Here is a 16836-nt window from a genome sequence, read left to right on the forward strand (position 1 = left end):
GCAGAATACATTGACTAGCACCACATCCACTTAGGGCTGCCAAAGTGGCAAAGGATGAGCTCCTACAAGCAGGGATAGTTCGCTCCTCTTGACAGTTCTTGTGATTCTCCCATAAAATTGGCCCCAAAAAGAACAGATCTCTCAAGTTGTGCAGTGATTACAGAATCCTCAATGATCAGAAAATTATGGACAGTTATCCAACACCAAAGCTTAAGGACTCCACTCATTATTAAGTGACTCGCATTCGGGAGGATGATGGTTCAATCCCGTCTCCAGCCATCCTGATTCAGCTTTTCCGTGATTTCCCTAAATCATTTCAGGCAAATGCCAGGATGGTTCCTTTGAAAGGGCATGGCCGATTTCCTTCTCCATCCTTCCCTAACCCGAGCTTGCGCTCCGTCTCTAATGACCTCGTTGTCGACGGGACGTTAAAAAACACTAACCTAACCTAACCATTAGTAAGTGAACACTTCTGTTTTCACTGTCATTGTCAGTAACACTCATGTGTCCTAATTACATGCATAAAATGGCCATAACCATGCCCTTTGGTCTGTTCATATTTATGTTCATGATGTATGGACTTAAGAATGCAGCACAGATGTCGCAACACTTCATGGATGGTTTACTGTTCAAATTCCCATTTTCTTATGCCTATCTTGATGACATTTTAACCATCTCAAACAAGTTTCCAACACACTTTCTCGTACTGATATCATTATCAATTAAGACAACAGTCAACTTCGACTCAAAGAAGTTGTCTTCCTCAGACATTTTCCAATCCTGCAGCTACACAAATACTCTGCAAACCATAGTACAATGCATTATGGAGGGTGCCCTATACCACTACTAGTCATTTCCTTTCCTGTTTCACTCTCAAGAAAGGGGAAAACAACTCTCTAATAGACTCCATATGAGCACAAATTTCACATGCCTTACCTTTGTGAACCTTAGGTGAAATGCACATTGGTGGTGGCAGAATTGTTCTGCCATAGGGTTCAAATGCCATAGCTCTAAATTTCCTCAATAGTGCCTTATGAATAAAGTGTTGTCTTTGCTTCAGGGATTCCCGTTTGAGTTCCCAGAGAGTCTCTTTAATAGTTTCTACCAGTAAAGAATCTAGCAGCATGCCCCTGAATAGTTTCAGTGTCATCTTTTAATCTAACCTGGTGGTGATCCAGAACACTCAAACACTACTCAAGAGTGGGCCATACTAGCATTCCATATTCCGTCTCCTTTATGGAAGAGCTATGCTTTTTCAGACTCTCCCAATAAAATAAAGTGAAATATTCACTTTCCCTACAACCAATCTTATATGCTCATTTCATATCACTTTGCAGTGTTATGTCTAGATATATAATGAATATGATTGGGTCATGCTGCACCCTACTAATGCTGTATTCAAACAATACATGAATGTTTTCCTTAATCTTCCACATTAACTCACATTTTTCTACATTCATCACACCAACTAGAAATTTTGTCTGTCATCTTGTACAGTCCTATAGTCACTTAACAATGACACCTACCTGTACACCACAATATCATTAGCAACCAGCCATAAATTGCTGCTCTCCTTGTCCATCAAGTCACTTATATATATAGAGAATAAAAGCAGTCCTATCACTCTTCCCTGGGGTACTCCTGATGATATCCCTGTCTCTGAGGAACATTCACCATCATAGACAACATTCTGAATTCTGTTACTTGAAATGTCTTCGAGCCATTCAGACATCTGAAGACCTATAGCACAAGCTAAGACCTTCTTCAGCAGTCTGCAATGGGGCACCATGTCAAACACTTTCTGGAAATCTGGAAATGTGGAGTCTGACTGTGGCTTGTAGGATATAGTGTGAGAAAAGACAAGCTGAGTTTCACACAAGCAAAGCTTTCTAAATCCTTGTGGATTTGTGGACAGAATCTTTTCTATCTCAAGGAAATTTGTTATATTCAAAATCTGAACCTGTTTAGGAATCCTGCAGCAAACCAATGTCAAGGTGGGTGGTCTAAGAATCCAGCAGCAAACCAATGTTAAGGAGGTTGGTCTGTAATTATGAAAGTCAATTCTTTTTACCTTCCTTATATATGGGAGTCTTCTGTACCTTTTTCCAGTCATTATGGGGCTTTTTGTTGGGTGAGTAGTTCATGATAGATTCAGGTTAAGTAAGAAGCCAATACTGTAGGGTACTCTCTGTAAAGCTGAACGGGAATTACATCTGGACCTTGTGACTTATTTGTTTTTAAATCTTTTAGTTACTTCTCTATACCATAGTTGCCAATTTCTATGATCTCCACAAGCGAATCTGAATGACAGTCAAATGATGGTAAGTTTGTACAATCCTCCTGTGTGAATGATTTCGTAAACATGAAATTAAAAATTTCAGCTTTTCTTTTGCTCTCTTCTATTGCCATCCCAGCCTGGTTGATGAATGATTGTATAGAAGCCTTCAATCTGCTTAGTGATTTCAAATATGACCAGAATTTTCTCATGTTCTCAGCAAGATCTTCCCTAAGGTATGATTGTGGAAGTTGTTGTATGCTTTGTGCATTTCTTATGGGCACACAGATTTCTACTAACTTCCACAGTCAAACCAAGATGCAACAATCAATATTTTCTCAGCATTTTTGGAGTTTAATTACTAAGCTACAGAGGGTCTTTTCCATCCTTAATCCAGTTCCTTGGCACATACATCATCAGAGTACAATATACAATTAGTTTAAACTTTGCCCATAATGCCACTATACTGAAATTAAATGATGTCCATTCATTGTCTGAGTGGGATGCTAACAACTGATTATCTGCTTTTTCTAGAATAAACACTCCCCTGGACTTCTTGACAGGTTCATCGACTTAAGTAACCATTGTTGCTATGACAATATCATCATCGCTGATCCTTTTCCTTATACCAACTATGTTGATAAGTTGAGGCCTGTTTGTAGTTACAAGGTCTACAACATTTCCATTGCATGTGAGTTGTCTAACTGGTTGATCAAGGCAGTTTTCAGTGGGCAGAAATACTTCACATGACTGTCTGTCCATGCCACCTGCAGTGAACCCATAGGTATCCAAGTCTATACTCAATAAGTTAAAGTCAACTCCAATTAACATTTCACAGTCTGGGTATTTCTGCTTGCTGACCACAGACTTTCCTTGAAGTGACTCTAAAACTGCCATAGTGAAATCAGGTGCTTGGTGAAAATATCCAACAATTAACTTGATTTCACCAGGATCTGTAATAATGATCCAGATAACTTCACTGTCACACCAACTTCACCCCTCCTGCCCATCTTGGCATCTAATCTGTTATTCCAACATATGCTCCATGACTCACTAAATATTTCATAGCATTCTGTTTCATTTTAAGTCAGCTAATTTGAGTCCCAGAAATTTCATGGGGGGGGGGGGGGGGGGGGGGGTAGTAAATTTGGTAACATCTTTATGAACACCTCAACAATTTACTGTTAAAATTTTGACAGTCAAAGTGTCTCTACTTTGTACATGTTCAGACAATGCACTGGCCATCTGTCTGACACCATAACATGTAGAGACTGTCAAGTTAATCAAGAATTATGATGGTTCTTAGACATGATAAACTTCTGCAGAGGACTACTTCCACAGACAACCTCCCTCTAAGCACCCCTAACACAGGTTCTCACTGGTAACAATACCATCATCAAATGCAAACTCATTAGATGAATAATGTACAGTCTGCTTTTGAAGGCATTATGGACAGCTTTAGTCAGGCCATCACCTTGGTGCACCCACTCCCTGATGCACAGTTCCTCATAACAGTAGATGTGACTGACACCATCATCAGAGATGGTGGGGGCATGCAGCAGCCTGTCTTTTTCTCTTCTTGGGAGCTCATGTCATCCGAAACCAAGAGTCTGCTTATGACAGGGATTCTTCGCACTTTACAGAGCAGTACACTACTTTAGACAGGATGTAGAAGGAGACCACCAGATTATCCATAGCAATCATCACCCACTCAGTGACTCTGTTCAAAACACAACCAAAGGCACCTTCCCCTGACAGTTTTGCCATTTAGACTATGTTGCCTAGTCTACCAGCTACGCCCAACACCTCAAAGTTGTAGAGAATGTTGTGGCAGGTTATTTTTCATGCATTGATGCCTTGTTATCCAACCTAGACTATGGTCTATATATTAAAAACAAAGATTCCAAGACTTACCAAGCGGGAAAGCGCCGGTAGATAGGCACAATGAATAAAACACACAAACACACACACAGAATTTCAAGCTTTCGCAACCAACGATTGCCTCTTCAGGAAGGAGGGAAGGAGAGGGAAAGACGAAAGGATGTGGGTTTTAAGGGAGAGCGTAAGGAGTCATTCCAATCCCGGGAGCGGAAAGACTTACCTTAGGGGAAAAAAAGGATAGGTATATACTCGTGCACACACACACACACACACACACACACATATCCATCCATACATACACAGACACAAGCAGACATATTTAAAGGCAAAGAGTATGGGCAGAGATGTAAGTCAAGGTGGAAGTGTGGAGGCAAAGATGATGTTGAATGACAGGTGAGGTATGGCGGCAACTTGAAATTAGCGGAGATTGAGGCCTGGTGGATAACGAGAAGAGAGGATATTTTGAAGGGCAAGTTCCCATCTCCGGAGTTCGGATAGGTTGGTGTTGGTGGGAAGTATCCAGATAACTCGGACGATGTAACACTGTGCCAAGATGTGCTGGCCGTGCACCAAGGCATCTTTAGCCACAGGGTGATCCTCATTACCAATAAACTCTGTCTGCCTGTGTCCATTCATGCGAATGGACAGTTTGATGATGGTCATTCCCACATAGAAAGCATCACAGTGTAGGCAGGTCAGTTGGTAAATCACGTGGGTGCTTTCACACGTGGCTCTGCCTTTGATCGTGTACACCTTCCAGGCTACAGGACTGGAGTAGGTGGTGGTGGGAGGGTGCATAGGACAGGTTTTGCACCAGGGGCGGTTTGCAAGGGTAGGAGCCAGAGGGTAGGGAAGGTGGTTTGGGGATTTCATAGGGATGAACCAAGAGTGGCAGAAGTAAAGTTGTGAGGACAGGGTGTGAGTTGTGCTTGGGTAGCTCAGTTGGTAGAGCACTTGCCTGCGAAATGCATAGGTCCCGAGTTAGAGTCTCGGTCCAGCACACAGTTTTAATCTGCCAGGAAGTTTCATATCAGCACACACTCTGGTGTAGAGTGGAAATTTCATTCTAGAAACATCCCCCAGGCTGTGGCTAAGCCAAGTCTCTGCCATATCCTTTCTTTCAGGAGTGCTAGCTCTTGGATCCCATGTAGGAAACTCTTTAATCAGCCGTTGGTCTCATGACTTCGTTGTGTTCAGTTGTTTTTCAGTGTATGTTTGTGTTGCCAATAAAAATGTTGTACAGAGTATCTGGATTGAGTGATTACTTATCATAATTGTCTCTTATACTATGCTGATCTACAAACTCTTTGATGGGGAAAATTACTTTTCATAGCTATGAAGACAGTTTCACTTCTTATGTATCATTTTAAGGCAAATTAGTTTGTTTTCAACATTGACAACTGTCTCTAAACAGCTTGTGTAGTCAACATTGGCCTCGGTTTCAGTGTACATTAGTTTTAGTAAAACATTTATAAACATCCTAACTTCATGGTCACATCAGTTATAACTTCTGGGCTGAGAGGCAATGGTCAATCTGTAAAACTTCAGATCATTATGTAAAACTTCTTCTGGTCAATCTGCAAAACTTCTTCTTCCTGATGACGACTGCCAACTGTGGGCAACATCTTCTGAGGTGAGTCAATTACTGGCTGGCAGGCCACAAAGGTCGTGCTTATATAGAGCACATAGAGGGCACCACCAAACGTCACATGGGGCCAACTGTAAGTTGTCATTATTCTTGACTGAAGGTAATTGATTGTCACATTGTTGGTGCAAAGTTGACCACCCTATCTTGTCTATCTTTAAGCCTTCCTCTTTTCTATTAGAATTGTTATGGTGTTTCTAAATCTCTATAGCTTCCCTATACACATGTGCATAATAATGTGATGCCCTAGCTAGCACACTCATCTCAATAAATTCTATTTCATGATCACCATCATTAAAAACATGTTCTGCTACAGCTGATTTGTTGGTGTGCCCACGTCAACTGCCCCTTTTTGGTTAAGCAGGTATTGACACTTCTTTTCGTTGTTCCAGTATAAACCCTCTCACAGCTACACAGAATTGTACACACCCCATGAGTTTCTAAGGGGTGTCGTGTGTCTTTTGCTGATCTTAAACACTCACTAACCTTCTTGGTGGGTCTAAAGATTGTTTCAATTTGAAACTTGGCCAGAACTTTCCCAATACAACCCATAATATTGTGAATAAATGGAAGAAAAACTTTTCCAGGTGACAGTTGTTGTTGCTGAATGTTGTCAGACACTTTTCATCTGGGGTGACCTGTTCGATCTATCTCATTGTCATCTTATCCATTTTTCTTAAAAGCCATTCGCAAATGATTTAGTTCATCTTGCATTTATTCACAATATTACAGATTGCTCCAAGTGCTCTATATAAACGGGACCTCCACAATCTACCAACCAGTCAGTGACTCACTTTGGAAGATGTTCCCTACAGTTGACAATGATGTGTCAGGAAGAAGAAGTTTTATAGACTGACCATGGCCTCTCACCCCAGAAGTTTTAACTAACAAAGACGCCGGCTGTGAAAGCCTACACATTATGATTCATGGTCACATGTTTGTGATTATTTGCTACTTTAAATGACACAATTCCTTGTTAAATTATTTTATAAGTACATTACAAATTATTCCAGTCATAAATGGAACAATTTTAATAAAATTACAATGTCGAGTTGAGATTAGCTCCTCAGACAATACAGATATTCCTATTGAAAACTTCAGTTCATAAATCCTTATGCACTCCTGATAATTTAGTGGGGTTTTCACTAAATATCTGTCTCACCAGCTATCATCTTAATTTACTCCTTTCTTTGTTTTTTCAAAGGCGATTCATTTTTTGTACCAATATTTTACATTAGCTCTCATAATTGTCCCATGGAAGGACACATTTGCATCCCAGAGAAGAGGGTGTGTAGTCAGTAAGGACTATGCAATTTGAAATCATTCAAATAAATTGAAAAGTAAGGAAAATTGTTCATACAAATAGGATTCATGTTTGCTTTCTTATTTAGAAATTTTTCTGTTTTTTTATACAGTTTTCACAAATTATTTAGGGAAATTCTTACTGATTGCCATGGCCAACAGTTTTCCTCATTCTGTTGTCAAATTCAACTTGGTAGATTGAAGTACATTCACACACTGTGTAATTGTTATGGTACTCTTGTTGGTAGAAGTTTGTGAATGACCTGCACAAGCAGAAACATCCGAGTTAAGAAGAAGAAGAAAATTATTATTGTTGTTGTTGCTCCTGTTATTATTTTTGTTCTCATTTTGAAATTTAACAGTTCAGCATTTTGCTATTCTGATATTTTCTACCTGAATATTTACTGACACATAACCTTGTACATTTGGGAAAGATGTCCATTGGAGTTAAATAAATAAATAAGAGTTGTGGCAATTCCTACTTCCAAGGCAGATCGTTGAACAGAGGAGATCACCAAACAAAATAAGATGTAGAAAAGAAGCACTTTATTACTATTAATGACATACACCAACACAAGTGAGTGCACACAATGGATGTTAATACTAGACTGAGTAGCAGATCATAAAAATCAGCAATGAAAGTAGTTCTTCTCAAAGATGATAACTACATTTTCGATGTTGTGCTCACCACAGAACCATCCCCCTTCCCCTCTCTGATAGTGTAGATCATGAGGGAGGACGTGAGGTAGTGGAGTTGAGATCAACAAGGTGATGTGGCAGCTGGTTGGTGTTGGACGTCGTGTGTGGCGAGGTTGCCTGACCAGCCATGTTGTAGCTGGCCCAAGAGGATGGTAAAGCTGTAACTTTTCTCATAGTGTGGGCAGGCAAGAAGCAGTGTAGGGTCAACACAGTGTAGTCTTCATGCTATGCCAGAGGGCAGCCAGCATGGGAGACAGGATGGCATGGCAACTGCATATGTCACAAGAGGTACATGGATAATAAGCCACCTGAGGGCATCAATCAATGCGTGATTCTTTCTTCTTCCACATCTTGAGGAAGGTTGAAGGCATGCAGGAGTATGATGTGATGCAGGGAATCATTGAGCATGTGGGAAGGTGAGTTAAGCATGAAGAAAGTGCTGTAGTGTACCAGCAAGGAGAGATCATTGACTAATAGAGAAGAGACGTCAATGTAGAAGTGTGCAACACAGGAGGGGGCAGGCAATGGGGAAAGCTGAAGGTGAGTGCTCATGGTGGCAGTGTCAGATGGAGGAAAGTCATACACAGTACCCACAGCACTCAGTATTCATGAAACACATCGATCATATGCATTTGCAGCACGGGGGAAGTCAAACAACAAGGATTCCAAGGAGGTAGTAGCCAGCCTGTCAGCCAATCAGATGCCAAGGCAAAAGTGGAAGCAGGGGGGGGGGGGGGGGGGTTCATGGTCATCATTAAGCATCCAAGGTGGCTTGAGCCTGTTGATGGGGACAGCTAGTGACTCATTATGTTAGAGAATGTTGAACATGTGGGCAGAGCAACAAAGCACTTTGTGTGACATGAGTAAGGCTGTTGGAGAATGGACAGCATGGTATCATCACAGAGCATAACATAGTCACAGTAGTCTAAGGTTTATGAATAGAGACACATAGGGCAGTGTGTACAGGAAGAGATGGAGTGCAGATGTGAACAATGTGAGTATGGACATTCTCGATCAAACTGGAGAGGTCAGAAAGGGGTGGAGGCTTGGGAGACTTCATGGAATTCAGCGGGCAACATCAAAGGTTCACCACAAAAGTATGTCAGTCAAGGAAGCCTATAAGTCCTCCTTAAACACCAAGCAAATCTTGAGTAGGACCCAGGGGAGAGTCTTGGACCAGGAAATAGAATGACACATGAGTGCTGCCTGAAGGGTGGTGTGTCAACACTTGACCAACCCATTACTCTTGGGATGATAAGCCTTGGTGCAGAATTTTTTGACACCACGCAAGTCACACACTCTGCTAAAAATTATGGATTCAAACTGTTGCCCACGATCATAGTAATAGAAGAGAGGCAACCACAGGAAGAAATCCAAGACGTGACAAATACACAAGCCAGTTAGTCAGAAAACCAGTCAGTCACTCATTTATACAATCATTCATTCATTCAGTCACTCACTCATTCATGCATTATGTTCTCTGGATCCCAACAACAACAAGCCAAAAAGAAAAGTAACAAAACATGATCATATCATAGAAACTTCAACTCTTATTCTCTGTTAACAATAAAGTATCACTATACCACTTGGTGATGGTCAAGCTTGTAGCAGCTAAATGTAATCAAATAAATTCTCACAAAAAAATAAAAACAGTGACCAACGACTGTTAATAGTGCTAGTTATTAAGAACAAGTAGTGCAGTTACTCATTTACAACTGAGAAATTCAACTGTGGCAGAATTATAGGCAACACACAGAATTGTAAAATAAGATGTATCTTACTGATATGCCATATTCATCCACTTTTCTTGTAATAATTATCATACTGTTCTTGTTAAGCTTTATGTCAGTTTTAAGTATATTTCTCATCTATTGCTCATTCTTATCATCAGCTCTTTAGTACATATAAGCCTCGAATAATAGTTGAAATTGGTATACATAAAGAGAGTTCATAGTATTAATTTATTTTAAAGATGTAAACCCAATTCATAAGGTTATTGCTCTATTACTTTACAGAAACAATGTTACACCTGAAATTCCCACTATGGCAGCAGAAGCTATTACCTTCTCTCTCGAAAATGTAATGGACTGTGTGAGAGTCATAGCAAAAAAGATCAATATATATGCAGAAGATGCTATTAAGCTTCTTAAAATGTTCCAATATGCTGATGAAAATGACTCAGAGGTAACAGCAAAATCTTTACATATACAGGATTTGCAAAAATAATATAGTTTTTAATAAAGATGTATTATCATAAGCACACTTCCCGGCCTAAAAACACAAAACAGGTAATCAATTCCCATAGAGAGTGATTGCAGATAAAAAAAAAAAAACAGCAAAAAGTTGTTTAACATTTATTTTCTCAACTTCTGTACATTTCTGTATTATAAACTTAGGTGACCAAAAGTCACGGGATACCTCCTAATATCATGTCAGACCTCCTTTTGCTCAGCATAGTCAAGTAGCTCAATGTGGCAGGACTCAACAAGTCAATGGAAGTCCCTTGCAGAAACAATGAGTCATGCTACCTCTATAGCCATCCATAACTGTGAAAGTTTAAACACAGTCCACGCCATTAAGGAGCCACAACCAACTTGCACAGTCCCTTTTTGACAATTTGGATCCATGGCTTTGTAGGGTCTGTGCCATGCTCAAACCATTGCATCAGTTCTTACCAACTAAAATCAGGACTCATCTGACCAGGCCATGGTTTCCCAGTCATTTAGGGCCCAACTAATATGATTGAGAGTCCAGGATAGGTGCTGCATGTGATATCATGGCATTAGAAAAGGTATAAGAGTCAGTCATCTGCTGCCGTAGCCCATTAAACCAAGTTTCGACACACTGTCTCAATGTATAATTTCATCATTGTCCCACATTGATTTCTGCAGTTATTTCATGCAGTACTGCTTGTCTGGTGGCACTGATAAGCCGTTGCAAATGTCACTGCTCTCAGGCATTAAGTGTAAACTCTTGGTCACCACATTGTTCACGGTGAGAATAATGACTGATATCTGGTATTAGCACACTCTTGGCACTGTGGGTATTGGAATATTGATTTCCCTAATGATTCACAAAATGGAATGTACCATGTGTTTAGCTACAACTATCAATCCCTATTCAGTATCTGATGGTTCCTCTCATGTGGCCATAATCATGACAGAAAGCTTTTCACATGAATCGACTGAGTACAAATGACAGCTCTGACAATGCACGCCCCTTTCATATCTTGTGTATGTGATACTGCCACCATCTGCATATGAGCATATTGCTAACCCATGACTTTTTGTCACTTCAGTGTATTTGACTTACAATAAAGTTATCTGTTTCTTAAAGCATAAAATTAAGTTAGTACACTACAATGGCATCACTCATCACATTTTGCAGCAGGATCACCAGATTTGTCTCCATTAGCAGGGTGTATACATGGACAAGGAAAACAAATTCCCAAGTTTTTCCCAGATTTCCCGGTTAAAAATACACTTTCTCCCAGATGAAAATATACTTTTTCCTTGTTATGTAACAGTATACTTTTCCTAGGAACTGTAAAACTTATCAATTCTTTCAATGGTTGTGGTTTTATACACCGGCGTAGAATTTCCCGGCACTTTAGAAAACAAAATTCAGGGAAAAAACACGTTTTGGAAAGATGTCTGATGTGGAGCAACATGTACACTGCATATTTTCGTATTACGGAAGTATAAATTCAAATTGCACCGAACACCGCATGTTACTTTCCGAAGGATTGAAATCGAGTTCACGATGCGCTTTTGTAAGCCAGTCATAGCTCATGTCAAGCGATCTCAGCAGCCGATGACAGCAGATATTCAGAGCATAGGACATGTGATGTAGTCAGTCAATAGCAACATCATTGTTAAGTAGCACAAACATTGAAATAGGAAAAAGTAATGGTTTAAAGTAATATACATAGTGTTGCTACAAGAAACGAATAGCTTTCACATATAATATTGGTCTCTATGATTAATAAGCTGCAAGAGAAGCTAAGCTTTCACTCATAATGTTGATCTTTTCTGCGCGTGTTACATTTTAAGATACATCACACAAATGTGCCAGTAAAATTTTTAACAACAACATAAATGTCTGATCTTTTGGGCTTGAAAATATTCTAAATGGTTGTCCTCAAAGATTTGATTTTTGAATGAGAGCCAAACCCTCCGTGATTTAAGAAATTCATCGGACATTCATGCACGGAGTTCATCTTGTGTAAAAGGAAATTTACTTTACCTGAATTTAATGCTTTTTAAACAACCAATCAGAATATTTTCCCATGACCTGTTAGAAATTGATTCATTTCAGCAGCTGTGCCAGATAAAAGGAGTCAAAGCAGTTGGGCAGCTATGATGATGCAGGAAGCCCATACATTCATACGTGTAAAACATTAAAAGATCTTACATTATGTTATAAAAGAAACAAGACAATAGAGGATACACCAAGAGCATGGGAATGTTGTGAACCATAATAAAATGCATAATTCAGCTTAAAGTGCACATTTATATGTCCAGATTCAGATGTAAATTTTCTTGGAGTACCAGTAGCATATTATCTCATATTTAGTTCTTTATTATGCCATAATGCCATACGTGCTAGAAGAACTCGAAATGAAGCGAGCAGTTGAAACTAGCCAATAGTGTGGAATTAAACACTTCATTTCAAATAAATTGACTGCCTCAGCAGAAAGAGTAATAAAAGTCAAGTTTCTTTAACAAACCATAAAAATAACTTCATTGTTCTGCTTGACTGTCAGAGAGGTGGAAACAAAATCTGAAACTAATAACATATTTTGGTCTTCTGTAATTATGTGAATGTATTTTAATTCACTTGGTAGCTCCCGGCCACAGAAATCTGTTTTGTTTTCATTTGACATGAGAACAATAAACGAAGAGGAAATAGAAAAACCACTTAAGGTAAACACGCGTCACCCACTTAAACTCAGACTGCTCTGTGCATCAGGTCCAGATCTACGATATTTCCGAACTGTGAAAATATTAGATAGTGGTGCTCCCACTCCCTCGAGCATTTGAGGCAGGACGCCAAAAATTTAAAAAACTGACTTTTAAAAAATATCTTCATTTTGTAGCACACGTCTTTCTGAAGAGTCTGATATATAAAACATATGTTTGAGGAAATGTTATTTGGTCTGTGTGCTGAAGTGCTGTGCCACGCCTCTTCACACAGCATTCTTCCATCGCACATCACTGTATTTCGTTCTGTGGAATTCAAACGTGTAATATTTTGTAATGGGTGCCATCAAACTATATTCAGGCCAGTAGAAATTAAAATGTCCTGTGGTGCCTCTCCTGTTCCCAGTCGGCTGGTTTGACATCCTGCTCCTCTTTAAAAAAATCTTGCAGTTAACACTGGATGGGATTATTTGTAACCTGCGGAGCGAGAACTCTTCAGAAAATTTGTAGTCTTTACTGCTTACTAGCTAATAACTTGCTGTTTTGTGTGACATAATACACTATGCACAGAACCAAAAATCAACTTACGATTCATTCAGAAATCAACTTAGAATTTGATTTTAAAATGTCCAAAAACCAACAGGGATGAGTTCAAAATCATACGAGTAATAGATTTTTTTAAAACTCATTTTGTTTGTTTTCGTTTGTTGCAACTGCTCGTGGTGGACATCACAAGACACCTGTTTCAGTTTGTTGTTGAGCCATTAACTCAGTTTTTATTATTATTATTATTACAGAGGGCAGCTAACCTTCTGACCGAACAGCTACCGTGCTGCTTACAATATAAGAGAAGAAAGATGTGCAATAAACTGAATAGATCAATGTGCGCTGGATGCTAGGCACTTTGTGAAACACGGCCACAAGGCCTGTTTTCTTCAGTAATATGAATTTGCCCCCCCCCCCCCCCTCCCTCCCACGAAACTGCCACCTGAGGAAGATACCTTGGTTTCTCCCCATCCCATAGTTCTGTGCCTGTTGCGCATACATGGATCTGGCAGCTTAGGCACACCAGTAAAATTTTTCCAGATAGCATCTGGCTGCTATTACTTATATAACTAACTGCCACACTCCTGTATCCAGAAGCAGGAGAAGGTACTACTAATAGGTGGCTCAACCACACACACACATAAGCTCGCTTGCAACCACTCAAACAAATCTAATGTAAACAGTTGTGACATCATGCTCATCGGAGACAATTTGTTGTTATGAAACATTGCACAGTCTTCCTAAAGCATTTGACACATTTTGCTGTTGGTAGACGCATGTATGAGCACTGTGTTTTGTTCTTGTATGTGGTGCATTTCCTTTGCACCTTAAGTTTTATTTCCCTTTTTTTTCTCTCTCTCTCTCTCTCATTCGTGTTTTATTGATACAGTATTATTCTGCAGTAATGAGACACAGTAACATTCCTTCTTAGAGTATTGGTCCTTACCAGTCAAAGTTACAAAAATTAAGCTGAAAATTAAAACAATGAAAAATTCCCTGAATTCTAAAAAATTCCCATGTATTTCCCAGTTATCTCCCGGATGGAAAAATTCCCAGGTTTTTCTCATATCTTCCAGTTGTCCCGGGTCATATACACACTGATTAGACATTTCAAAACATGATTGGATGGCATTTGTACTGGTCTGCCCTACTGCCAACGTCCCTTCAATGATTACAAAAACATATCTCCCAAGAGGAATGTCATATCAACTTGTCATGGCAGTCAAAGTACATTGCAGCTACAGGAAGTGGTACTAAATGATTAAATCAGTGTCACAATATCATGAAAAGAATAACTGCTACTCACTATTGTGCCTTTCTGAGTCACAGAAAGGCACAATAAAAAGACTGTTGGAGAGTTAGCTTTCGGCCAACAAGGCCTTTGTCAAAAATAGGCAACATACTCATTCACACACACACACTCACATAAATGCATCTCACAATCACATGACCACAGTCTCTTGCAACTGGAACCACCCCTGTGTGTGCATGTTGACTATGTTCGACAAATGCCTTGTTGGCCGAAAGCTAACTCTCCAACAGTCTTTTTGTTGCGCCTTTCTGTGACTCAGCATCTCCGCTATATGATGAGTAGCAACTATCCTTTTCATTGTATTGTTACATTCCATCCTGGATTTTCCATTGATAAAATCAGTGTCAAGATGATATATGGGATAGGACAATACAGTGGCAATGACCATGCAGTGCACAACTTGTATAACATCTGAATAAAATTTCATTCCTCTAGAACAGTTATTTCAAGATATACACTTCATTGTTCTCTACAGTATTTCCAACACAGATATATAGAAATACATACCACATTGGCAGAGACAGTATTGGAACTACAGGTCCACCACTCAAGGCGCTTGTCATATCAGTTAAATGTCATACACTTAAAAATTAAGAATTATATAATTCTAATTAATAAATGAAAATAATAATAATTATATAATTCTTTTTGTCTGAAAGGTGTTGCAGCTTGTACACAAAAATTTAAATATTATTCCATACAAGAAATTCTCTTCAAGAAGAATTAGAATACCAAAGACTCAAAAGACCCACAGAGAAAGACAACAACCTGTAATGGAGAAATTATCTGTTGAAGAAATTTTTCCTATCAAATATCCTTTTCCACGAATAATCTCCACGGCTGATTTAACAAGTCCAATTATTCTGCCTCCTGATACTGACATGGAGGTAAATAAATAAAAAAATACTGGCATTTTTATTTGTGTAAGAGCATTAACATGATTTACGTTTATGATCTTCCACTAGTAATAAAGTGATCCTCAGGTAATATTAAGACATGACTGAAACTGAAGCATCTCTATTGTAAATGTAAGCTACTAGAAACACATTCAATGAGTTAATCTTTTCTTTCACTTCATTAAATCTGTTAATTTAAAGACATTACTAGCATATTTATCTCAAAACTTTCTCAAATACATGAGAAATGTTATTTTTCCTAACACTCCAATGTCATTAAAGTAACAGCTGTTGTCAGAAAAGTCAAAACATTTACTTCAGCTGTTTATGTGATTTGGATTGTTAAACTGAGCACAATTTGTGTTATCATCATTCTGAAACGTCTTTTCTATTACTCGTACTATACTGTACATAAAAGTATGATTAAGTATCATCCAGTTGGATCCACTGTTAAAAGCTATTTGAAATTTTCCTGAGGTAGAGACTGTTCTATAAAATTTTGGAAAAGTGGCAGATGTCCAAAATCTGTTAGCACAATATTGCCTTAGCATCCTCAGGTGCAAATAGGCAGAAAAGTACTTTGAGCTACTGCATTTGAACCACCAACAGCATGTTTCATGCACTCACAATTAGCTAGAGAGCTAATTACGTGTGCGTAGTACTATTACTGCTAGTCAGAAGTTTATTCTGAACACCATCTGTGATGAAGGTATGCCTTTTTTATATAAAATACTGACCATTTTAACTCACTGCATTAGCAATAAAACGCTGGTTACACTGAGAATGGAGCTTCTTAATGACATGATTCCATGAAATATCCTGCTAGAAACACCACAGTGATTGCATCTATCTGTAACATTATTTATTTTATTAAAGACCATCAGGTTCTAAGGTATCTGATTCTCTTCTCAACAAATTGGTTATGTAAATAAAAAATTGAAAGTGATGTCACTGAGCAATGTAATCATCCAGGGTCCATACCAACTTCTTACAGTGTCCATGTCATGGCCAAGCCCCACTGCATACACATCTTTAGGAGCCTGTCTTGACCACTGGAAAGTCACTGACGCAGTGATGCATGGTCAAAGAATGTATAATTACAGAAAATTTGTTTCATGGACAAAATCAATAGCATCCATGTCTGGTGAGTGAGGAGCATTAGGAACCTCATCACATTCATTTTCATGAAGAAACTTATGCATCATGTCTACATTGTTTGCTATTGCATTTTCTTGGTGAAAAAGCACATCTGCAGCCATTTCTGGATGTTTTTCTTGCAATTATGGCAGGAGCTAGTTTTTGAATATATCTTGGTAGCTTGTATCTGTTTCCATAGATTCCTTCGGTAACCCTCCAAA

The 16836-nt window shown here is 39.0% G+C and overlaps 1 protein-coding gene across 1 annotated transcript in view; it reads left to right on the top strand.

The window, feature by feature from the left end:
• Nucleotides 1-15176, top strand: part of LOC126278700 (uncharacterized) — a 128627-nt gene extending 113451 nt beyond the window's left edge. Inside the window, exons 5-6 of the mRNA XM_049979003.1 lie at nt 9818-9986; nt 15018-15176. Coding sequence (XP_049834960.1) covers nt 9818-9986; nt 15018-15176 — 328 coding nt within the window. The remainder of the gene's footprint in view (nt 1-9817; nt 9987-15017) is intronic.
• The last annotated feature ends 1660 nt before the right edge of the window (nt 15177-16836 follow it).

This window comes from Schistocerca gregaria, chromosome 1 (assembly GCF_023897955.1).
Source record: "Schistocerca gregaria isolate iqSchGreg1 chromosome 1, iqSchGreg1.2, whole genome shotgun sequence".
Lineage (NCBI taxonomy): Eukaryota > Metazoa > Arthropoda > Insecta > Orthoptera > Acrididae > Schistocerca > Schistocerca gregaria.